At 47.8% G+C, this 24,546-nt stretch overlaps 4 protein-coding genes across 4 annotated transcripts; 3 read left to right on the forward strand and 1 right to left on the reverse strand.

Annotated features, from left to right (window-relative positions):
- Nucleotides 1-10,928: 10,928 nt before the first annotated feature.
- LOC116496072 (cytochrome c oxidase subunit 6A1, mitochondrial) lies at nucleotides 10,929-12,225 on the forward strand. Its single transcript, XM_032198951.1, has 3 exons — nucleotides 10,929-11,076; nucleotides 11,190-11,329; nucleotides 11,969-12,225. Exons 1-3 carry the CDS (start codon nucleotides 10,974-10,976, stop codon nucleotides 12,053-12,055), a joined length of 330 nt encoding a protein of 109 aa, XP_032054842.1. The 5' UTR covers nucleotides 10,929-10,973; the 3' UTR covers nucleotides 12,056-12,225.
- A 2,520-nt stretch (nucleotides 12,226-14,745) lies between these two features.
- TRIAP1 (TP53 regulated inhibitor of apoptosis 1) lies at nucleotides 14,746-15,877 on the reverse strand. The gene is made up of 2 exons (XM_032199337.1): nucleotides 15,701-15,877; nucleotides 14,746-15,376 (listed from the first exon to the last, which is right to left on the reverse strand). Exons 1-2 carry the CDS (start codon nucleotides 15,845-15,847, stop codon nucleotides 15,293-15,295), a joined length of 231 nt encoding a protein of 76 aa, XP_032055228.1. The 5' UTR covers nucleotides 15,848-15,877; the 3' UTR covers nucleotides 14,746-15,292.
- Nucleotides 15,878-15,946: 69 nt separating this feature from the next.
- GATC (glutamyl-tRNA amidotransferase subunit C) lies at nucleotides 15,947-17,516 on the forward strand. The gene is made up of 3 exons (XM_032198969.1): nucleotides 15,947-16,275; nucleotides 16,640-16,743; nucleotides 17,158-17,516. Exons 1-3 carry the CDS (start codon nucleotides 15,950-15,952, stop codon nucleotides 17,214-17,216), a joined length of 489 nt encoding a protein of 162 aa, XP_032054860.1. The 5' UTR covers nucleotides 15,947-15,949; the 3' UTR covers nucleotides 17,217-17,516.
- Nucleotides 17,517-22,886: 5,370 nt separating this feature from the next.
- LOC116496027 (dynein light chain 1, cytoplasmic-like) lies at nucleotides 22,887-24,352 on the forward strand. The gene is made up of 2 exons (XM_032198859.1): nucleotides 22,887-23,089; nucleotides 23,957-24,352. The coding sequence occupies exons 1-2, from the start codon at nucleotides 22,958-22,960 to the stop codon at nucleotides 24,092-24,094; spliced, it is 270 nt and encodes an 89-aa protein (XP_032054750.1). The 5' UTR covers nucleotides 22,887-22,957; the 3' UTR covers nucleotides 24,095-24,352.
- Nucleotides 24,353-24,546: the final 194 nt, after the last annotated feature.

Consider the following 24,546-nt stretch of genomic DNA (forward strand, 5'->3'; position numbering starts at 1 on the left):
AGTTGCAGGCCTGGCCTGAAGAAGCAGGGTGATACTTTGCACCTAATCAATGAGAACACCGTGCTGTGCAGGGAAGTATGGCTACTGCCCTCCAGATCTGCTTCTTACAGAAGGAAAAGATGAACTGTGGACAAGGAGACAGAACTATTTGGATATGGACTAAATGCCAGACAAATATTCAGTGGTACTTATACATTTCAAAGCTCCTTTGCTTAGAGAACCCCTTTTAGGTTGTAGGGAATCAGATGGAGATTTTCCTACTCAAAGACAATGATTGCTTTGGAATTCTTTTCTCTCTGGTTAGGATGCTGTCCATAAAATCTTACATTACTTTTCTTGGAATACAAAACATTTGCCCCCTTCCAGAGACCAAAATGAATCCCTAACTTTTTCATCAGCACTAAGTTTCGGAAAGAACAATAGAAGAGGACGTCATGATGGAAGAAGGAACCTGAGAAGTTCTGGAGAAATACAAATCACTGGAGCTGCTCAGTCACAATACCATGAAGTTTTCTGGGTCTTCTGCAAGAAAGTAGCCCTGAAGTAATGCCCTTAAAACACGCAGCCATGACTGCAACAGGATCAAGCGAAATGTCTAGAGGGCTCCTCCTGCCGGCTGTTTTCTTAGTAGTCCAAGCCCTTGGCGATAGACCTGATTTTCGGTTTGTCTTTAAGAAGCTGGAAATCAAGGGAGGCAAACTAATGCAACGCCTCTCTTATTTGTCATAGCAATAAACCGGCATGATCCCCCCAAGCCTCTTGTACTGCTGCCCACTTGCCCTGGCTTTTCAGAGATGCTGTGCCTGATGTCAGTGTGGGGAGCAGGGCAGCGTGGCAGCTTCAGAGAGCTCGGGCAGCACAAGGAGCAAAGATGAGCTTGGGTGACTGCGACAGCAGGGTAGGCAGGGACAGGGACCTCAGTGAGCACAGGCGCAGGGCCACAGTGCCTGAGCAGGAAGAACGGAGCAGGCCTGGTCACGGTAACCAAGCTTAGCTGGGAGCCCAGTGCCCATCAAACACTCCTGGAGGTCCGAGGCCAAGCCAGAAAGTCAAGTCAAGGGCAGCAAGGGCCACACACAAACACACCTACAGCCTACCCCAGACAAGGACAGCTCTGTGCTGCAGCTCCCAGGGGAAGCGGGGAGGCCCCAGCAGGCTTCTCACAGCACTCGTGTCCCAGGCTACACCCCACTGGATCAGGGCAGCCCTCCAACACGGGCAGCCAGACCTGTAGGACAGGGGGAAGAGGTTGCAGAGTTAGCTGGCACACGCAGAGCACAGCACAGTCAGCGAAGAACACAAAAATTATCTGAAGTGCTGACAGAAGAACCTGGGTACAAACGTGCCACAAGCGTTGGCAGTGTGAGAGGCTGACAATACTTAAGATGTATCAGGGTCTGGTCAGGACTGACATTTGTAGGGCACTGTATGTATGGTTTTGTTTTGCTAGTCCACTGGGAAACACTTCTTTCAAAGCCAGAATAATTTTAAAATTGCCACTGGGGTATAATGACAAAGTCCCTCCATGTTTTTCACCTATAACTTAAGAAACAAACAAATGTAAACTAATCCTGGCTTCCTGTGAAAAACCCACCCACACCAAATACTCCCCTGTGACATTTTGCGTGTTCATTTTCTTGGCCAAACGATGCCCCAAAAGGGGAAGGCAGATGAGACCTACTGGCATCCCTTTTCCTGCCACCTCACTGGTGGCGTTTACCATAACCCTGCACTGACCAGATCTCACAGGTACATGCGTCAGTCCAGACTCCCAACCCTGCCTGCACGAGAAGGCAAAACATCCTGAGGCTACAAAGCTCAAGTGGCAGGTGAGAACTATCTTCAAAAAATGAGCTTGTCAAGTCAACAGGGGGAAGAATAACCCTTTGGAAAAGGTTGACTGTGATTATCTTATTGAGTTACAACAGGAAAAATCAAAGGCAGACACAGAGGGGAAGGGAAACAATGTGGAGTGAGTATCCCAGTAGTGTTCCCAGCTGGACTGACACTGATACACTGCTTAGATAAAGCTAGTCAGCCCTGCAAAAACTGTGTGGCTAAAGCAGAGAGCAATGGTCTACTGGAAAAAGAAAAATTTTTATCAATATTGATAAAAAGCATCTATAGAATATGAGAGCTATTTTGGAAAAAAGTCACATACACAACAAGGACCTGTAATTCTGCTAAGCTGGCCGGGGATATATTTTGTCTCCTTCTGTATAGAGTACTGAATGTATACAGGACTGTTAATAAACGTGATTCCTCTGCCAAGCAATTGTATTTCTGTACTTTATATTTCCAATGTGAAAACTCTAATGAAACATTTTAAACCAAAGCCGTTTCCTTGGAGCTGCCTCTGACCTTCTTTTCCTCCTCTCTCCGCCAAATCTCCCTGCTAGGCTGAATTCAGACCTAATGTCTGCTCCTCCCACCAGGCTTTTGGATATGTGACAATATCCTAGTCACTGGGAGCTGCGCCTGCTGGTGTCCATTGTCTTGTGTCCAGTTTGGGAAAGCGCTTTTAAGGAAAAGCCCAGAATGAAATTTATGAAGAGTACAATGCTTTACAGGAACGGCCAACTATGCAGCTAGTTTCTGCATGCATCTAACAGCGGCTTGTGAGTTTTTGGCAATTAGTTCACAAGGTTGCAGCATGGGAATGGTTTAAGGCTGACGAACAGACTTTTGAAAGTTTAAAACAATCTGAAATCCCAAAACACTGCAGTCCTGGGGAGCAGCTAGAGCTGTGGTAGGATACTGGGGGGAAGGGTGTGTGTGTGTGTGTGTGTGTGTGTGTGTGTGGAGTCGCCTAAAACCCGCCGCACAGAGCCTGTTCTGTTCACTGGCAGAGCCCTGACAGAACAAAAAGGGGATCTGCACGGACAAGAGGAGCTGCTGGCTGCGCGCTGCGGAATGCGTCGGTTCAGCCGTGGGCACGGTGTGGATGTGCCTCCTGATCACAGCCACTGCTGCCTGCAGCCAAGCAACTACATCACGTTACTGAGGCCCCAGCGCAAGGAGAGGAGATAAGGCAGCCTCCAAGAAGGCCAATCCCCGTAACCTGCTGCCCAGGGTGGGACGGGAGCGGGCTGTGGAACAGGGAACCGAGACCCTAAGCCAGGCACAGCGAAGTGCTGATGATGAGAGGCCTGGTGGTGCTCACAGCACGGCGGGGCGTTAGCTGCAGGACAGCGATGTGCCTTCTCCAGGGTCAGGTATAATCTGTGGGGCATTATATACCCGTACCCCACAGTGTTACCTGTGTTACCTTCTGTGATGGCACACAAACAGCCTGCCCTGTATAGTTCAGGTACACAAACACAGACCTTGGTACCAAGTCAAACTGCCTTCACTACAAACATTTACCGCAGTCACGCTGCAAATAGGATGCCAAAACCTTTACAGATATGTATCCCACATGAAATCGGTACCTTACTTAACAAACGTTTTCATTCCAAGGCCAGCTACCTGACAGGAATTCACAACTAGCCCTGAGCTACAAACTCTGAACTTTCCTTCTTCTGCCCCCTCTCCCCCCTTCCACCAGAGTTCTGCAATTTGCCAGCCTCCTTTATGTCTCAGTTAGGCCCTCACAATGCGAGGCAGGCAGACCCATGTGCCCACAAACAGAAGAGCTCCTCCAGCTCACAATAACTCAGCAGGTTTCTCTGATTTTCAGAGGCTGCATTACTGTGTGCCCATGTCTGCTGTCAAATTACTGCCTGGACACAGGCTCCATGGCTAACCTCAGCCTTACCCCAAACACAAAACCGTCCCCACGCCCTCAGAAACATTCATCTTCTCTTTCAGCTCTTCTTAGGAAGCAGTGTAAACCTGGCTGATGTTTCTAGGAAATAAAGAGCACGCTTACCCCTCCGAAGACTTATTACGGTTTTATGTCCTCTTTCTGCAACCTACTGAGAGTGGCCGTGCTCCATATCATGAAGTTAAAACACATCAAAACAGATTTGAAGGGTGGATGGTCCTCCCGAGGTTTCTAAAGGAAAACTGAGATAAAAGCCATAAAAAACAATCCTTCACACATAGCAGAGGTTGAAAAATCAAATCTAACCTTAAGTTAATTTTTCTCTGTAGTGCAAGTCCCGTGACTCTTCTAACTCTTAGGTGCCTGCCATGGCCCTGGCCGTAGCCTTACAGCAGTGAGGAAAATCCCAGAGCACAGCTACTGCAACTTCAGCCACCTTCCCCCAAAACCCCCACCCTGCCCAACCCTACAATCACAGAGAGCTGTGCCGAGAGCTCCTGCAAGGGAAACAGTTGTTGCCGTGTCCTGCCTTGTTTTAAATACCTGTATGTAGAAAAGATGGCAGAGATTGTACATACACCATAACTGAGGCAGGATTTTCTCAAGTCCAAGGTGGCACTGCTGTAATTGCTGTTGTCCGTTTCGACCTTCTCCTCGAGGTGTCCCCACCTCCCATCACAATGTCACAGTAAAACAAGTCCCACGGTGGTCTGCAAAGCAGCAAAAGGAGCAAATGGCAAGACAGAACTGACATTGTTTATCCTGCATAAAGTTAACTCTAAATCAACAATTTGGAGAAAATAGCGTTGTTGCATAAGAAAGTAGACAAAAGCAGTTATTTGACAGACTCTGCCACTTAATAGCAACGCTTTGCATATATAAAGCACTCTGCAGCCTGAATCCTCAAAATGCCTTAGAAAAAAAAAGAACATACAACTGTTCTTCAGTGCTTTACAGGAATAGCGAAGCATGAGGCATTCACAGGACTTGGCAAAGTGAAAACTGACCATCAGAAAGAAGAATAGAATCGGGGCTTTTTAGTCCCTATTACTCACTGATGTGCATTATTGTCAGGCAGCTCTTGGTTTTAGTCACTTTACTGCAGGTTGGATAAGAAGGAGCACTAAATCAGAGAGAAATGTGCGTTCTATGTCTTAAAACAAGATTTTCCGAGTGGAACAGCAGTAAGGATACCCTGCAGCCTTAGGTTTTCTCTGCAGCCATAAAGCCTGCATCCTCTTGGCTGTGCTGGTAGCCAGGATAACCCCCAATCCATATTCTATGCCTAGCGCATGCTGCGGGAGGCAAAGCTAACAAAGGCTATGACAGAACTCCATCAGGGAAGTCCTTTTGGGCCCCATTTCCATCAGCTCATAAAAGGGACAGCCTGGACCCACATGCTGGGCTCTGCTAAGGCTGCTCCAGGCTGCAGCTCTTCATTTGCAAAAGAAATGACCCATTCATTTCTCTCTGACCTCTGCAGACACTTCAGACTGCTGACCTCATCTGCTGATGGCCCCCACCGCTGCTGCGAGCTTCCTCAAACAGGTGCTCCTGGAATAAAACCTCAGCCTTCCTGGGCAAGCTGAACTCACACAGCTTCAAGAATCCTGCACCAGGGCTCAGGAGGGGCTGCTCGTGCACAGGCTGGGAACCAAGAGCCCTCAAAGCATTTATTTGCTACCCAGAAAAGAAACAGCCCCGTGAAAAAGAAATACAGATGAGAGGATGTAATTTCAACTGAGTAAAATGAAGTTAAAAAAACATACACCTGCTTGTGGGCGTCTGTGCACTGGACAACACAGTGAATCTCTTCTCTGCAGCTCCTGGTACACCTCGTACTGGTGTGTTCTCTACAGGCAGGTCCTGTGACTCCTGCAGAGGACTGAGTGGCTCATGGCTGGGTATTCTTGCATCTGGAGCAGATTTCCAGGCTCGATTTTGTGTTGTGTTGAAGGATGAACAGTGAGAGTGATACCTCAGCAGGGGAATCCACATGCCTGTATTGCATTCCAAGAAAAAAAAAAAAAAAAAAAATCTCTTCAGACTGCTCATCACCCATGTTTATGTTTGCACTCACAGCTTTAAAACCAAGAGCATCACAATCCACACTGACTTCTGTTCTCCCATTCTGGAGAGAAGATGATGCCACTCACAGCTGGGACAGGGTAAGCAGGCACATACATGGGCTTGTCAAAGGCCACAAAGGCATTCTGTGGCTGAACCGCAAGCTCAGAGTTGTTTTTGAGTCCAACTACAGAGCCCTGTTCACTGCATTCATCTTTACACAACAACAGTTTTCTACTTTGCAGAGCACATGAAGCTTTCAGGTATGTCTGCAAGAATGCTGAGGTACTCGGACGGCGTCCCAGATGTACACAGCACAGACTAAGAACAGTAATGAAGCAAACTAGCTCAGCTCTTCCACTGGCCTCCAAAGAACACCCAATTATCAGAACGAACTGAGCCATCTTCAATAAGAAAACTGGATTGGGAGCTGATCAGTTTGTTGCTATTGCCATAAACACAGTGGCTCTGCTACTGGCAGGAGAGGCCTGTGAATCAGGGCCCGAAGTCTGATGCGAGAGAAATTGGGTGTCTCAAGCTGCTTTCCCCAGCAGAGAACAACCCTATTAGTTTGAGAAAGTCCCCTGCCTGCTTTCTCTCTGAGTAATTAAGAGAGAAATCCTCCTCTCAGTGACCCCAATGCTCTCAGCCGAGGCTGATTTACACATGAAAGGCACCCTCTGAGGGGCTTTCTCCCTTTCACATTCACAACCAGGCAGGACCTATAAATAAAACCTTGCTGAAAACAGGAGCTTTCAGAAAGGTCTGTGTATGTGCGTAAATGTATGTAGGAGAAAGGGACTGGATGCACTTGAGAATGCGTGTGTTTGCATGCGTATGTGAAGAGTGGGCGAGAGAAACGTGCACTCGCACCCCAGCCCACATGCAGACGAGTGCACTTGGAGGAGCATCGGCACAGATGTGTGAGTGTGCACAGGTAGCAGGAGCACTGAGGGGCGTGGGGGGGACGTACAGGCTGGATTCCAGCTAGGGCAGATCCAGAGGACTTTCATCTGAGCCAGCTGAGTCACTCCAGGGTTACACATGAAAAAAACGAGAGCAGATTTAGACCCAGTTGTGCTTGAGGGTATGCCTGTGATGCACTTTCCCTCTGTAGAGCAGCTGAGTACTTGAAGAAATTTCTACGTTGCTTTGGATATAATGCAGAAGGTAACAGAGACTCGAGCCTTGCAGCATGTGCTTCTAGGTTTCCTTAATTAAACGTGAGATTTTTGAAAGGCTGCGTCTTCTCAGCAGCCTGGCATAATTTTCCAGAGCTGTCACTACTAGAAAGTAAAAAAGTTTTTGTTTGTTTGTTTGTTTAATTATTATTTTATTTTTACAGTTTGTTGGTACACAACCTCCCTGAAAGACTGAAAAATAAACAATGGGACTGCTGCCAGGAAAAAGGTCACAAAATCAAAGACTGTGACTGCCTTTACATGAATAAAGACTATAAACACCAAAATGCCCAGATTTGAATGCACACTTTCTCTCCCCGCCATCCTGTTCACCCATGTGTCCACATAGCCAGGATATTTCCCTTTCCATGAGGCCTGAGAAGGACCCTACACAGTTTCCAGGAAACTGGCGGTTCCTGTGACCCCTCCTAATACAAAACAGGTGACACACATCTCCGGGCCAAGCCGGAGCAGGCTGCAGGGTTTCACAAAGCAGGTTTTGCGCTCCAAGTCTTTGCCCTGGTAAGAGGGGGCTTTTTAAGATGTGGCTACAATGTGATAATTTGAGAAGTGCGAACTATTTTACTCCTTACTCCTTAACAGCCGAATCTGATGCTTACTGATGTGTCCGTGCTGTGTGCTGAGGCCAGCAGCTGGGCTGTGCTCACAGGGCACCCAGGCCAGCACCGCTGGAGCTGCACCCGCTGCCTGGCAGGAGACCCAGATCAGTGTGCGGGGAGGGAGCCTGTGTCTGTGCACCCTGCACCGCGCTGATCTCCTAATTACCACTTGCAGCCCTTGGATCTCTCCCCTACCCAATTCTTATGCAAAAATTTAGCAGAAGCAGGCAGAAAAAAAAAAAAAAGGCAAAAAAAAAAAAAAAGCACAAAGCAGGAGACAGGAGCGCAAAACCTCCCAGAAGCGCACAAAGCGCAGAACGTCTCTTCTGGCAGTTCAAAAAAACTTCCCCACTACTTGCGCGAGGCAGAAGTGTGTGAGCAGGGATGCGGAGCTCCCCTCCTACTGAGCTCGCAGCTAAAGCCCTCCCCCAGTTCCCAGGGTCTTCAAATGAAGATTTGCATAGCACTTCCAGATCATTCCCGAGAGAAGGGACAATGGCTCTCTCAACGCCCTCTTCCCCCCCTCCCTCCTTCACTTACAAAGCTGATAAAGCCCTGGTGAAAAGGGGAACAAAGGATTTACAGATGGCAGAATATTGATTTCCGCAGTTCCAGGACTACAGGGGGAGGATGAAGAACCCCCCAGAAACTCTGTGAAGTTTGAGACACGGGCACGATCTCTGCAGCACCAGCTCTGCGTTTGTTACGACGCTGCCCTGGTCGGTACCTGACGGAGGGCACAGTGCTGCTCCCGAGGGGTGAGCGGGCCCCTGAAAACCAAACACAGAGTGATGAGGTGACAGCCCGCAGTCCCAGCGAGCACATTTGTTCCCAAACCTGCTAAGCAGAGAGGTGCTTCCAGCGAAAGCAGTTTGCCACCAGGCGGACCAGCCCGGCATTGCTCCTGCCGCCGGGATGGAAGGCTTCGGGAAATCACGGCTCAGCACCGCTTCACCCGTGCTCTCTGCTGCCTGCTATCCAGCTTCGCAACTAGGAAAATAAATAAATAAGGCAAAAGACTTTTGAGAATGGGCTCTGATTGTGAAATAAAGTGAAACCTGTTGCAGAACTCACTTTTAGGACTGGTCTCTGAAAGCTAACGCTTCCTGCCTCCATAAGCATTTCCATGCTTAGAGCAAGCCTAAACTTCTCATGTTATAAACTTTTTTTTTTTTTTCTTTCAGCTTGGTCAGTCAACTCCACCATCTCTCTTCCTCAGTAAAGGCTGCAGAAAGCAGAGGCTGAGCCTGAGCAAGTCATTAGCTCAACTCATTCGTACTCCCTGATGTACTCTCAGCCTACTGTTAAGGTTATACCCAAGCTTGAATATATATTTCCCTAAAAAAAAAAAACAAAAAAAAAACAAAAAACATGCCATGAGTAATAAAACTATTTCTGCAGCAAAACACCACTGCATAAGCAGTTTTCTTTTTTTATAGCAAGACAGCCACCAGATGTGGGGGGGGTCAAACCCACTGCAGAGCAGCCTTTATGTGGCTCTTTCTGCCAGGCTCATGAAGGCTGGCATGGGACAGAAGTTTGGCCTGGGCCATACGGTGACCTCGTGCCCTGTGTGGAGTGGTGATCTGGTGTAAGGATGTCAGACTGGAGAAACAGGACTTAGCTCTTCCTTTACTGATTGTCTAGGTTGGACTCGGTGATCTTGGAAGTCTCTTCCAACCTAGATGATCGTGTGATTCTGTGAACACCAGCTCACTGCAATCATTCAGAGTTTTGCTGAAGTGGGCAGTGATACAATGCAGTGTCCCAATCGGGCAGATGCTGCATGTCCAGCAGGAGGTGCTTAGTGGATATCTGAGGCAGGTTGCACAAGTTCTGGCCAGATCTCCACCTATCCCACCACCACACTGAAAAAAAAAACTTTCTGAAAGTGACTGGCTCTCACCATTTTGATTCTCTCTCTATTTTAAATAAATTGTGTAACATTTCTGCACTCAGAGGGCTCCCAGTATTGGATTTAGGATCACATTTTTAAAGGCAACCAGCTAGTTTCTAAATCAAGTGATAGAGATCTGCTTTGGAAAGAAACTCAGTCTGCTCTGTAAGGCACCAGTGCCCACCAGTGAGTGCAAAGGGTGGTTTTCACACCATAGGTAACTAAAGGTAGCTACTGAGGCAGTAGCAGGGCTGGGTTCATTCCCCAGTATTCTCCCCAAACCTCTGCATAAATCTATGCTGTCATGATGAACAGAATCATCACAGTGATGATAATCATTGCACGCTGTACAGTTAAGAATATTTTATAAATGGTATCAAAACATTCCTCACAATTCTATTCTTAGAAGAGCTCGTTTCCTTCAAATACTTGTCTGGCTTCTGTCAGCTAGAAGAAAATATTCACATGGATTCTTTTGTGTATTTCAGCCGTCCCTCCCAACTTACGCTGCTTTTAAAGAAGAGTGAATCAGCCCCATTAGTCTCCTGGCATAGCTAATACAGAGATTAATTGCAGAGGTTGGGGCGATAAAGCCTGAGAAAATCCCACTTTAAATAAGCCTGTAACGAAGCTGCCAGCACAGGCTGAGGACAGAGCTGAGCCCCCTCTCCACCAGCCCCCTGGAGTTCCAGGAGCGGAGGCAGCGCTCACAGGAGCTGCTGGTGGTGCGGGGCAGCTGTGCTGGTAGCTGCCAGTACGGAGGGAGGTGTCCCGGGGCATCCCCTTCCCTGAGGGGCACGTTCAGGGCTGCCAGAGGAGTGTTGGGGGATCAGGGAGAAGCACACCTTGGCTGCTCTCACCTCCTGCTGCCTTTGAGGCTATTGCAGCAGCACGGCTCTAAATCTTTATATTAGAGTCGCACTTTATGACTATTTCAGAGGCAACAGCTTGCTACTCATGTCACTGATGCATTGGTTTACCGACTCCTTGGCTCTTAAATGACCACACCAACAGCTTTGGAGGCATTAATGTCTGTTGCTTGCTTACAGGTGCTAAAACAAAGGGCATTTCTCTTTACATAGCTCCTGCTACAGAACGTTGTGATTTGCTCTAAGGTTACAGGACCCATCCTGCTTTCAGCAGTCAGGCTGCAGCCTTTTTCCCCTTACTTCTTCCCCTTCACACCCCTCATTTCCCTCGCTTCTGGCAGCGCCAGCCCCCAGTTCGTTCCCTCCCCCCCCCAGCGCCAAGATGGCGCCGCCCCCTCCCCTCCCCTCAGCCGCGCTGCGCGAGCGCGATCACGTGACCCCCCCCCTTCCCCGGGCCGCGCATGCGCAGCAGCCCGCCCGCAGCCCGCCGCAGCTCAAGGTCAGGCAGGCGGCGGAAGCGCAGCGCCCGGCCCGGGACCCGCTTCCGGTTCCGGTCGGCGGAGGAGAAGGAAGATGGCGGCGCTAGGGAGGGGGTCGCGGCTGCTGCGCGCCGCCCAGGCCCTGAGCTCGGCGCCGGGACGCGGCATGGCGGCGGCGGCACACGAGGCCGGGGGAGGTAACGGGGAGGGAACGGGGGCGGCGGGGAGAGGCCGGCGGGCGGGGGGTCGCTGCCCTTGGGAGGGGTCGCGGTGCCCCCGGGGCCGGGCCTGAGCCGCGCGGTGCCCGCAGCCCGGCTGTGGAGGACGCTGAGCTTCGTCGTGGCCCTGCCCGGCGTGGCCGTGTGCATGCTGAACTGCTACCTGAAGGCGCAGCACGAGAGCGAGCGGCCCGAGTTCGTCCCCTACACGCACCTCCGCATCAGGACCAAGGTACGGCCGCCCCTGTCGCACCCTCCCCCTGCCCCTCCTCCTCCTCCTCGCCGAGCCCGCGGTGCCACCCGAGCTGAGCGCAGCTCTTTGTCCCGCATCTCCTGTGGCACTGTGTGCATAGCCACAGCCTGGGAACGTGGCTGTCTCTGTCACAGCACACTCCTTGCAGCTCAGGTGAGGGACCCGCTCTATCAACAGGTCTCTCCCCAGCCCCAGATAATCCCACTAAGGCCTTGCTGATAAATATCAAGTCGTGGAGCTGCTCTGCTTGCCTCAGGCTAATGCAGAGCTGCATCCCCAAGTAATCCTGCTGAAAAATGTTAAGTCACGGAGCTGCTTTGCTTACTGATGCAGGCCTGTAGGCTAACAGAGGTGATGCCCAATTCTCAAAGCAGGGGTCCTCGTGGTATGGTAACTCATGGTATGGTACAGTGGATTTATGTGTTTAAGTGACAGCTGTGACCTTGCTATCTAAAGGCTTCCAGCTACTGGAGATTATTTGCTAGCTCCTGCTTTCTCCAGGCTGGTAGCAGGGCCACCTTGCTTGAGCCCATGTTTGCTGTTGAGTTCGCAGTTCCTGTGCTGTGGCACGTCCTTTGGTTATCTGTCAGGGCTTTGTTTTTCTTCTTCTTCCGACAGCCCTTCCCCTGGGGCGATGGGAACAAAACTCTATTCCACAACCCTCACGTTAATGCTCTCCCCACCGGTTATGAAGATGAAAACTGAGATGCTGACCACAGCCAGGACTCTGGCTCTCCCTGTGTCTGGACCAGGCTGCTCTGTGGGAACCATCACTTAAGAAAAACCACATTCCTTCTACAGTCAAGTTGAATGGTGGTGCATGCTCCACCTGTACTTGTGTAGAGGTCCTTTAAATAAATGATTCCAAACTTGAACTCAGGATCTGACTCTTTTGTTATCCTGCGACTCCTCAGAAGTTCCAAGTTTTGGTGTTGAGGCTTCCCCACAGGACAGTGCAGGAGCAAAGGGTTGGACTGACCTCCTGCTAACACCTGCTCCTGCATCTGGTAACACTGACAGCAGTCACGCATTCATCAGAAAGCACACAAAATGGAATAATCAGACATGACATTGAGCATTATGTTTGGTTTAACTGAGCATTGTTATCCCACGCTCAGTATTAGCCTAATAACTTCATCTGTAGATAGAAACTGAGCATGTGCTGAGGCACATCCTGCATTGTCAACTGTTGGGGTATTTAGGAGACACGAAGGCAACTCTGTCTTACCCGGCCCCTCCCGAGATGGAATTCCAGCAAAGGTGTTTAACTGAAGCTCTGTGTGCCTGCACAGCATTGTTAGCTCTCACATTCTCTGGTGTATCAGCACAGCTGCTGTTCATGCCCCTGCTTCTCATAAAGCTGTAGGCTCCTTGTACAACATTCTCATACAGATGCGACATACCAAAACAGTTTTTGCTCCGTTGCATGTCTGTAATACAGACCATTGCCACTCAGAAGCTTCTTAGCTTCGCTAGTTCCAGTTTTCAAAGGGAACCTAGGAGATCATTATCTTCCATAGGTAACAATTCTAAGACCCCAGGTCTGTTCCAATATGATGTTAATTTTTAAGTTTTTCTTCTCCAACTCAACTGTTTCCCAGTTCCCCCTGTAGCTTCTACTTTCTTTTATACAGTAGGCAGATGAGAAGCTCTGTCTTTGCTGCTAGTACCATTTTTTCCCCAAAGGAAGAACGCAGCAGCTCTCAGCACCCCGCTGCTGGTAAGGGACAGGTGTTAGGTGAGCCAGGGGGGTGAAATCCAGTGGGGGGTGCTGCAGGACTCCCTGCCCTGTGCTGCAGTGCAAATTTCATCCACTTAGCAGAACACTGTAGTAAGATGACTTCAGACAAGCTTTTATATATTAAAATATAAAGAACAAGGCACAAATGGGCACAGTTATTTCAGAGCTAGCTGGCAAGATAACACCACATTTATTCCTACATGAAGGTTATAGAAAAGCAAAGTGGTTGGATGTATTATTCCTTAAAAAAACACCACCACCTACTTGACAGACCCTAAAATGCTATTTGTGCTGCTCCTGGAGACGTCCCTTACCTTACCAACCAAAAGTTGGTTTTATTTACACCCGAGTGACCCAGCAGTAAGCGGTAACAGCTTATTTGGTAAGTGCTCTGTTCAGCCCCGTACAGATTGCTCTGCCAGCTGCCTGATGCACTGTGAGCAAGCGTGGTTAACCCAGGCTGCGTGACTGCTCATGGCTAGGCCATCACTGAAGACATGGGGCACAGTGAGCCCAGCGTGCTGTCATTTCTGGTCTGCTCTGTGTCTGCACAGTTACTCAGAAGCTGTGGTGCAGACAAGCCAGCTATGGCTTGAGAACTCCATCTTTTTAATTAAAAAAAAAAAAAAAAGAAAAAAAAGCCTCTGAATGACCCTTCTAATAGTGCTTAAGAGCATGATACTCACTTTTTTCCTCACTGTTATTCTAGGACAATTAGGAAGTTCACCTCCCTGTTGTCCCTGGCCCAGAATATTTTGTACTCTCTTAGCTGTGTTGGTGCAGAGGGGACAGTTTGGCTGATTCCTGCCCCAGTGGTGCTCCGCAGGCCACTGGATGAGGAGCGGTGGGTCCTGATCCCTTGCTTCTCTTCCGAACACCCTTCCTCAAGCTGCTGCAAGATCCACAGAAGTAAAGCTCTGCTGCTGAAATAGCTCAGGATGGACAAAGTATGAAACAGATTTGGAGAGGAAAAGGGTAATTCTAATAACTCCTTCACAACTACATGAGAAGTACCCACCAACCTTCCGCTGAGAAGCTTCCTTAACTCCTCCACTGCCAGTGAAAGGAAGAGGATTTCAGATACCTGATTTAGGAAAAACAAGTGCCCAATGCCCACTGTCAGGTTACACAGAGGGGTACCTGGCAAGTCAGCCGAGCATTTCAACCAGTCAGAAGTCACTCCTGCTACCTAACGAGTAACTTGCTCAGAGTTTCTGTAGTTTACAAGCCAGCTCTTTGCTAGGTGTATGTACACACCTAGTTACATGGTCCAAGGGCAGTTTCATGAGCAGGTGAGGTGTTCCCCAAGAGGCAGTACAGGCAGCTGGAGCTTTTAACATTTGTCAAGCTTCAATCAATGTTGCTCTCTTTCAAGACATGTTTTAACTGCATCGAGCAAAAACCTAACAGGGACTGTGGCCAAATGGGTGCTTAGTGGTAGTGTGCAGAAAGATGGCCAGGTCTGCGCAGTTTGACTGCAGGGATATGTAACACTAGAGGGGAGAGAATTCAAGTTCAGGTTTGTTTCTGTACTTCAGAAAAGGCCAAAGAAAGCAGCCTCCAGGTTCAGTGTGTTCTCTTCAGCTTCTGTTGTGGGCCACCTCTGTCCCCCTTGGAGGTCATAACCAGATTCTACCAGACCCTTACCCACTTGAACAAAGTATAACCGGGTTATATTTATTTTAGCTACGTTATTGCAGGTCCAGCAAAAGTGCTTTTCTACCATCTCTGTTGCTGACACAAAACAATGGTTTAGCCCCTAAGCATTCAGGATCATATAAATCAAACTTCTTCATCCAAAATCCAGCACCACAGAGATGAGACAAAGGAAATTAACCTTCTTCACACTCTTTTTAGACACTTTCAAGTGTTATATAAATAAGCAAGAGAAAGGAGTCATAAACCAACTGCTAAGTTCAACATCCCAACAAGCATTCTCCTGTCACAGGGTACATTCAACGGGAAGTTAGTTAAACCGTCTGTTCACGCTGTTAGACGCTGAACCGCCACCAAAATTCGCTCGAAAGGAGGCAGAAGTTACCACGTGATCCAGTTTTATCCTGTGGTAGTTTGCTTTTATAAGCCGAGCACATTCCTTGCTTCCTAAATACACAGGTCTTATCCAGGTGGTGTCCTGTCTGCTGTCTGGTCACCTTTCAGTCCAAAGGCTCACATAGGCGACTCCATCCATACAGCTGAAGTCAAGAGGAGTTTTCAGTTTTCGCTTTGCTTGCGCCCATGAACTCCAAGCCTTCTATGGGTATGTCCTTCTCCTTGATTGCTTTCTGGGAAGAAGGAAGACAAACAAGTTAAATTTGAAATGTTTTCAGCGCTTTATACAGCACTTTATAGTGCTAAGCGGTGTAGTATTTGGTACAAAACACGATCTACAAGAAGCAGCCTGAAGACCGGCTGGGATGCCCTCCTAACACCAGAAACGCCCCGACCCTGGCACGCAGCCGGCAGGGCCTGTGCCTGGCAGGCGGCGTCGGGCAGAAAAACAGAGAAAGGCACCGAGGGGACACCGAGGGGACACCGAGGGCTGCTGCCACAGGGGACCAGAGCAGGGGCAGGGGCAGGGGTAGGGGGCTGCCGTGCCGTGGCCGCACCTGCACGCAGAGCTGGTAGCGCTTGAAGAGCTGCCCGCAGGGGTCCCCGCCGCTCTCGCCCTTGAGGAACTTCTCCGCGAACCAGCGGTTGAAGCACTGGTCGTACTCGCGCTTCAGCTCGGTGCACGCCTCGCCCACGCTGTTCATGGCGGCGGCGGCCTCCCCCCCCTTCCTTCCCCTTCCCCTTCCTCCTCCTCCTCCTCCCTCAGCGCTTCCGTCGCAGGCTCTGACGCGAGGCCCCGGGGCGCGATGCGGCCGTGCCGCTGCCTCAGCGCCGCGCTCGGCTGGGGGCGGCCGCGGGGCCCCCCGGTACCGGCCCAGCGCCAGGAGCGGGCGGGCGGCCACCGGGGGGCCGGGGGCTCCGCTCACGCCGTCCTCGGCCCCGCCGGAGGAGCCGGGCTCTCGCAGGGCCCGGTGAGCGTGGAGGTGCTGCGGCACCTGGAGCGCCTGGCGCTGGTGGATTTCCGCGACAGGGAGGGCGTGGAGAGGCTGCGGGGAGCCGTGCTGTTCGCCCAGCTGCTCCGCCAGGTGAACACGGAGGGCGTGGAGCCGATGGACTCGGTGCTAGAGGACAGGTAACGAGGCGCAGGGCTGGTCAATGCCCAGCCTTGGTTTGTTTGCATGACTTGCGCTCTGGGAGTCACCCCCCGTGTGAGTTTGGCCCCTCTTACGGAAAGGTTTTATTGTGGTTTTGTGTGGCATTGGCACCCATGATCCAAACGTGTAAACACAGCAATGATCGACCCCCATTCCCGACTATATCTTATCATGAGTGACCCGCACACACTGCTCCCCAGATACCGTTCTGTGGCGTTTATTGCTTCGGAACATCCCAACGGGGGCCTTCCTGCTTACCCTACACCAAAACCCAGCTTTAGAGATGCCCGCTTCATACTCACAGAGTGACGTAAAGACAAGCCAGCAACCTTTGTTCTTCAGGTCTCTGTACCTCAGAGAAGATGACGTTACAGAAGGCAACTGCACGAAAGAGCTGCTGAATAATGCCAGAGAGAAAGTAGAGGAATATTTTGTAGCCCCACCAGGTATTGTCTTTTTTATAAAAAAGCTCTTAATCTTGCTTGAATTAATTTGACAAACATAAATTGCCATAGCTGACTTTACTGTCAGGAATATTAGCTAGTAATAATGAAGTACTAAAATAAGTAACTGCAGTCACCTGTTTAAAACACATCGACACCACCACCAAACCAGAAACAGATGCAGTCTGTTGGTCTAAAAGCAGCAGAGAGGCCAGTCGTACCTTAAAGCTACTGCACACGTTGAGTTGTTATTTACAGGAAGTTAGTTAGACAACTTTCTTACATTCTGCACTCACTCAGGAAATTTTATCTGCCTGTATGTACTCAGAATAAACTGGAGAGGCACTTTCACGTTAAGTTGTGCTGCCCAGAAGGTGACTTACAGCTGGTCTCACACAACTCTTTGTTTTCTATCAGGTAACATCCCTTTACCAAAGCTAGAAGAACAGGAGACTTTTCTACAGGGCTATCAGTGAAAGAACTCGTGTCATTTCTGTATTTTATTGGGAAATCTAAGGTTTGTGCAGTCACAACTGAAATACCCTCACATGTATTTTGATATAAAGAAAAGCAACCACACTGCTAAACTTCTTACAACATCCTTCTGCTGTAAATTGTCTTGCTGTTGAAATACTTGCTGTTTGTGAAGCTGGAAGGCAGCATGAGAGACAATCTTGGTGCTTGTGTTTAGCAAAGTGTATTTGATGTTGTTCTTTAAGATACCAAATGGCTTGAAGTCTTTAGAGAGAACAATAAAGGCTGATTAAAAAAAAAAACACAGAACCATTATTTTTTCTTGAACTAGTTTGTCAGTAAAACAAAAGAAGTTGGAATATATATACTGGGATATATATATATAAGCCTTTAGCTTAACTCTGGCTCTGGTAGAGTCAGAAGTAACAAAGTCTGGTATGGCAGAGGAGTCCGTAACATTGTTGAGCATCTCTGTGAAGTACAAACAGAATTCAGATTTTCATTACAGAAGAAAGAGGACTTTGAGGAGATGATTGACTCCGATGTTTTGCTTGCACTGAATATTTCCTTTTTTGTATCCCTGTGTGCCATGTCTTTATGGGTTACCTTCTAGTTCCCACCTTGTATTTTTATTCTCACAAATTAAATACCTAGATTTGTACAAAATTTGAGAGAGATTTTTAATTTTAGAGCATTAGCTATGTCTGTGGATGAAAAGTACTTTGTAAGATGGTGCTGAAGAGTAATGGATTTAACTGTAGGGCTTATCCTGTTACCCTCAAGTAACAGTCATGCCAATACCTGAAATTCTGTAAGGAAATCTCTGGAGCAGACATCTTGTTCCCAGACAGGATGTTTGTCCTAGGAAGGTCAGCCATGGGAAGGGGGTTGTTATGAAGAAGCTGCACAGCTCCAAGATCAACACGAGCACCCACGCTCTGCCTCAGATGGCAGGAGACCATCACAGGAAGAAGTGCTGTGCTGGCCAAATGGGGAGGACTGCTATAGCAAATAACATACATTGCCACTGTCTCATCCTTCCATAGAGAGCTTCCTTGCTGAACGTCCACTAGTCAGAGGCAAGATAAGACAAAGCTCGCTGAGGGAAACTAGAGACCCACTGAAAAAAGAATATTGCATCAAACTAGAACCAAATAGTCCAGACCATTCACTTCCAGGCATAAAAAGCACTGTAAAAGCCTGAAAACCAAACTTTTCTTCCTGGGTGGTGCTCCCTTCAAATACAGGTTCAAGAATCCAGATTTATGTACTCCAATTGTAATGCCGTGCACTAGAAGAGATCATGATGTGCTGAGCCATGAAGAGCTAGAAAAGACCCTTGCAATTACTGTAATAGGATACTGCTAATCACCAGTTTGAGTCTGCTCTTAGGGCTCCTGAGAGCATCCCAGAAGGAAAGAAGGGTCCTCCATGACTGTGCTGGCACACGCTTCCCCAAGGGCTGAACTCACCTCATGAGAGTGCATGTTCTGAATCTGTTTGCAGAGAAAAACCATTTCTCCCATTCTGTCTCTCTGTACTTCTGTGTAATAAACACCACCAGCTCCATGCATGTGCTCCTTCAGGCCCTGCCATCTGCCTGATAGACGAAGTCCTGAGCATGGCCATTACCATAACTATTTCTCCTACAAACTGCGTATTCTACATCCCTGCAAACAACAGGCAATAAAAAAATTAGTGATTCACAATACACGTGTGTTGTTTCTCAACATCTCAGAAGGCCACCAAGCATATGAGGAGTATCATAATTGGAAAAACACTGAGAAAAATGCTTGAGAGTTTGAATAGTGGTGGTATTGGGTTCAGCCATTAGTGGCTTGTGCATAATGCTGCGTCCACAAACTGCTTTGGCAAGCTCCCTCTCAGGCCATTGTGTGTCTGTCATGTATTTCATGGAAACCCTAGGCTGAGTGAAAAGGACCGCAGCTGCTTTTGCTGATAAAAGAAATCACAGCCATTGAATAGGTTCTGTTTTCATTTGCTGCCCTGAAAGGTTGCGTGCTTAGTAAGATTTGAACTGTCTGGAGCTGATTTTTTTTCATATTTGTCTGGCAGGAAGTGAGAGCAAACACTTGTTCCACTCTTATCATGCCTTTTTGCAGTTACTTCGTTATTTGTTTGAGCTTCACATAAAACAATTGTTTTGATACTTGAATTCTTTAAAGGGTGTTGAATTAAAGCTTCTATTTAATCCCACTAATCCAATTAATTGCCAGGCTGTAACACTGTGCTAAAGTGTCAGGCTTTTCAAGATTCAGACCCTGCAAATTATAAACCTTCACAAATACACAAGCTCAGCCTAAAAGTCATTTATGATGCATACATAAATCACGAGGAGAGACTTCAATGGGTACCATACAACAAGCATATTAGCAGAGAATTCCCACTTTGAGAAATACCCACACGTTCTATCCATTTTTGCTCTCCTCCTTTGACTATCAGAGAGAATGGGGACAACATTATTTACATAGAAAAAGGGAGAGGAATTTGAGAGTGAACTGCATGGCCGCAGGAGCTAGCAGCCCAAGGTATCATCAAGTAACTATTTAAAAGCAACAATCAAACCAACAATTTGGACAGAGCTGATCCCACATTCCCCATGCAGCAGAGGCTAGCCTTAAAACTGCCGGTTCACTGCTGCTCCCCTACCCACACACTGCAGTGAGAGAACAGACTGCCTGATGCTTGTTCCCTGCAGCCTGAACTGCCTTAGAAGTTGCAAACACGCATTTCCTTAATGAAGGGGTTTGTTACAACGTCACCACTAATAAGGGAATTACAGCCCTGACTCAGACAGCCACAACCACCAAATGAGGAACCCTTGCAAAGACCAGACGAGCTACCTATGGGGCAGCATACGTTAGTACCTTGGCGTCCCATGGCCTGCGTACTGTGGAGGGTGCTGCACCCCACAAGATGGCGTGAACCCCCTCTGGGCCCAGGTGACACCCCGAGGCAGGGCCAAGATGCCCCTCGTGGTGCTGGTTCGAAGCACAAACAGCTCTGGGGCTTGCTCAAATCCTTACAGTGTTCTGCCACGTTGCAATTTATAAACCCAGGCAAACAAGTAGCTAAAATTGAGGACCTGTATCACAAAATTGTGACCTGTAAATTCTGCCTTACTGCATGATATGTATTTGTAAAACAACTCGTGTTTTCTCAGTGGTTAGTAGTTAGAACAAAAAGAAAAATAGTGCGTTCAGTTAAAAAAAAAAAAAAAAAGGTCAGGGCAAATACTGAGCTGCTGTAAATGTCTCTAGTCCCCCTGGACACTATGGAGATAGCTTGATTTATAATCTGCTAAGTTTTTTTCCATTACTATGCAGATCTGTAAGATATAATAATGTATTAGATGCTCTAGCATATAGATGCCAGGTTTACAAATAAAATTTCGAGGTGGAGGTTTCTTTAGTTGTATGGAAATACAAGAACTGAAGTTTGTTTATTGATAATAACGATTATTTTATGCTTTGGTAGTAACTGGGAGCCCCAGGAAAAATATCTCTATTAGCTGTAGTGATACTGTATTCAACACGGAAAAAAAAAAAAAAAAAAAAAAAGCCTCAACTGAAAAGTGCTTGCAATCTAAGCTCCATCTGCAACAGGAGTCTCATGGTATACATTGTCCATTACCCAATTTTCTTTGGCACCTCTTCTACTCCAGCTATCGTCTCCTGTATGTATTTGTTCTGCCTTCCCCTGCAGCTCTATCCCGAGGGAAATTACACTTTTACATTCTTGATCAACAAGTAAAGCTCTAATGTTTCTCTTTAAAGCCGTGTATCTCAGGCTTTTATGTTTCTCTTTAAAGCCATGTATCTCACCCACACTGACATTTCTTGCAGTCGTCATCACATCTGTTCCTTCAGCTAACCATTTCTTAATAAATGCACAGAATGTGCCTGCAGCTACCAAACAACCACCTCCTCAGAGATTCATGGGTGTTTCTAAAGTTCATTGTAAGCACTGGGAAGATTGTTAAATGGTTCGTTCCTGTCAGCACAAAACTGTCTAGTACTTAAAGAACCATTGCTAGTGCTGCAGAGACTACAGATGGTTCTGTAAATTAATTGTTTACATGTATGGTGGCCCCAAGACTATCCCAAAGCTTCTTCAAGTTGTTAGCACACAAGGTTTCTTACACCCTTTCACCTGCTGCATTAAATCAGATAAGTTCTTTTAATTTCATAACTTTCAAAGTTGTTCCTAACACACTCTGATGATGGTGGTATAGAAAACAAAGCTGTGAATTATATCTCTTCTAATTGTAATGCTAAAACCTGGCTGCTAAAGCTGAAAGCTATTTCTGAGATACTACAGAATGGCAAAAGTACTACATTATCCAGTTTAAATACTTTGGGGGAGAGTATATTCTTCCGAGGTTGCCTCAGAGCTTGAAAATGCAAAAGGTTTCTTGCAGTTATGCTACTTTTCACAGAATCACAGAATTTCTAGGTTGGAAGAGACCTCAAGATCATCGAGTCCAACCTCTTTTTTTTACTTTTTTTTTTTTACTTTTGCTATGAGTGACACTGAGCAGGTAACTATACTGCAGTAACGTGAAAAGTATTTTCATTTTCAGTGAGGTGGATGACTTTTCTGGAGTTTATTTCTACAAGGAAATGGCAGTCCCACCAAGCAACCTTTTAAAACCTCTTGTAAGTCCTGCTGTGCTGTTTGCTATAGACAAAAGCTCAGAGTCCTGTTATTAACAGATCACCAGCTGTGCAACACTCAACAGCAATTTTGTAGCTGCTGCTGAGAGTATAAGCAGAAAGTGCCCCAGGGAGAGTGAAACTAACAAAACAGAGCACTGTGGATCTCCCCAAACATCTTGCTTCATTAGGGAAAAAAAAAAAAAAAAGGCAAGAGTTGCAGAAATTCTGAGGTCTGCAAAAGGTGCCTCGAATGACACTTAAGTCTGATGGGTTCAGTTCAATAAAGGAACAAAGTTTAGAGCTCACTTGATCACAGTAAATAGGGGTAAAAGATTTTTGTCAGAGATCACTTGGTCTGAAAGACGGTGACAAACTGAAGAGAGATATATTGATAGGAAAACTGATCAAGCATGACTGATAAGCTATGGAGCATGTCCCTGTGACGTGGGCAGGCTTTCCCCTCAGCAAGAGGCATCTCAGGGGAGGGATGCCGGCTCACGGGGAGGCAGCAGGCCTGCTGCAGAGTGTGAGGGGAAATTCTGCAAAGTTCTGTGTTGCTGCAGCCTGGGCTGTGGCGAGTAACAAAATGGCTTTGGGGACCACGCATCAGCTGCAGGAAGGCGTTTTACAGAAACTGGGACATATTTAAACTTTTTACAGAAACTGGGACATATTTAGACGTGCTGGAGGCTGAACCCATTTTACAGAAGAGGTGTTTTGTGCCCTGGCTCAGCAGTTTTGGCGCACACGGCTAGGACCCCCCTGCCACCCCTCAGGGCCGGGCCCGCTGCTCCCCGTCGCCATGGCAACGGCCGCAGGCACGGAGCATGCCGGGCCGAAAGAAAACGCAAGGGCAAAACCCTGCTGGAGCAGCCAATGAGCGCTCGGGAGAGCGGTGGCGACGCCCAATGATCGGTGGGGGGGCGTGGAGGGGGCGGGCCCGGGGACAGGTCCAGGGGCGGCCCGCGGGGAGCACCCGCAGAGCTCGGCGGGGGCCGGGCCGGGAGCACGTGGGGCTGCTGCTGCCACAACGCCGGGCCGGGCTTCGCTCCCCGCAGGCAGCCATGGGCGAGCGAAAGGCGGTGATCAAGAACGCGGACATGTCGGAGGAGATGCAGCAGGACTCGGTGGAGTGTGCCACGCAGGCGCTGGAGAAGTACAACATCGAGAAGGACATCGCCGCGCACATCAAGAAGGTGAGACCCGGGTCACGGCCCCGCCGGCGGGAGGAGCAGGGCAGGGGCAGCGCAGCTGGGCGAGGGGCTGAGCTGGCCCCGGGACCCATCTGGGGCAGCAGCGCTGCCTTGCTGACCTCGTAACTTTTTTTTTTTTTTTGTCCCCTTCCCACCACATTTGAGACAAACTGTTCGTGCTAATGCAGAACAGATGGTTCGGCACTTACTGTTTGTCAGTTCTTCTCCGGTTCCTACTTGGAGCCAGATTGAGCTGTAGGTTCGAGCTGCAAGATGGAGATGAGCAGAATGCAAACTCTTGCATGTTCTCACAAAAAGTCTCTTCGTCTTGAGGCTGGTGGACTCCACAATACACAGGCACTGGCTGTAAGCTTCTATTCATACAAGCCTTGTAGCTATGAGTTTATCTGAAACTCATGGCAGTCTCCAAGTATGATGGGTAGAAGGAATATTCTCATGACATGAGATTAAGGATGCAGCAGAGAATTTTCCATTGAGAGTCCTTTCAGCATCCTCATTAAGAATTAGCTAGTGAAGATAAATTAATGGCTTAATTTCTATAGCTTTAGAACAAAAAAAAAATGGTAACTTTCTTAAATGTTACCATTTAAAATCATGGTATGACTTCTAGAGAAAAGTTTTTTCCCTGAACATGCACATTTTAAAGTTATTCCTGCTTTGTTAGGAAGCTTTTTTTTTCTTGGTAAGCAACAGAATGTACTAAGACAACAGATGATCCTTGCACTTAAGAGCATATGCTGCTCCTTAATTGCTTTCTTCAGAGAGGGATACTTGCTAACAAGTTACATATCAGTGCCAAAATAAATGTTAGTACAAGCAATGCTAAATTCCATGTTCTATTTTCTGCAGGAATTCGACAAGAAATACAATCCCACTTGGCACTGCATCGTGGGAAGGAACTTCGGCAGCTACGTGACTCATGAGACCAAGCACTTCATCTACTTCTACCTCGGCCAAGTTGCTATTCTTCTTTTCAAGTCTGGTTAGCACCGGGGACTCCTCCTGACACTTGCGTCTGGTTACAGGACTGCACACTAAACCCAAACAGCCTGCTACCTTCAGCCTTCCTAAGGAAAGACCTCGATCTTCAGGTCTTTGTTGTATTGTTAATGGTCAGGGATTTTGCTGTAGTAGCTGTTATTTTCATTGTGGCTATGAAAATGTCTTCCTTGTATTTATTTTCTTTCAAAACACAGCTTCTTTGCTAATAAAACTACTGGAACAGTTTGTCCTTTAAGACTCTTACTACCCTTCTGCTGTCTTAGTGTTTGCATTATCTCTTTATTCCCCTCTGAAGGAAGGAACATCCCCACCCCCATTTTTCCCCTAAACCCACAGCATCTGAATCCTGAGCTAATCTATGAATCCACCGTCAGTCAGTAAGGAAGAACAATAGGATTTTTTCCTGAGAGAAGATGAGGAAAAAAATGCTTTTTGAG

This window comes from Aythya fuligula, chromosome 17, assembly GCF_009819795.1.
Source record: "Aythya fuligula isolate bAytFul2 chromosome 17, bAytFul2.pri, whole genome shotgun sequence".
Taxonomy (NCBI): Eukaryota; Metazoa; Chordata; class Aves; order Anseriformes; family Anatidae; genus Aythya; species Aythya fuligula.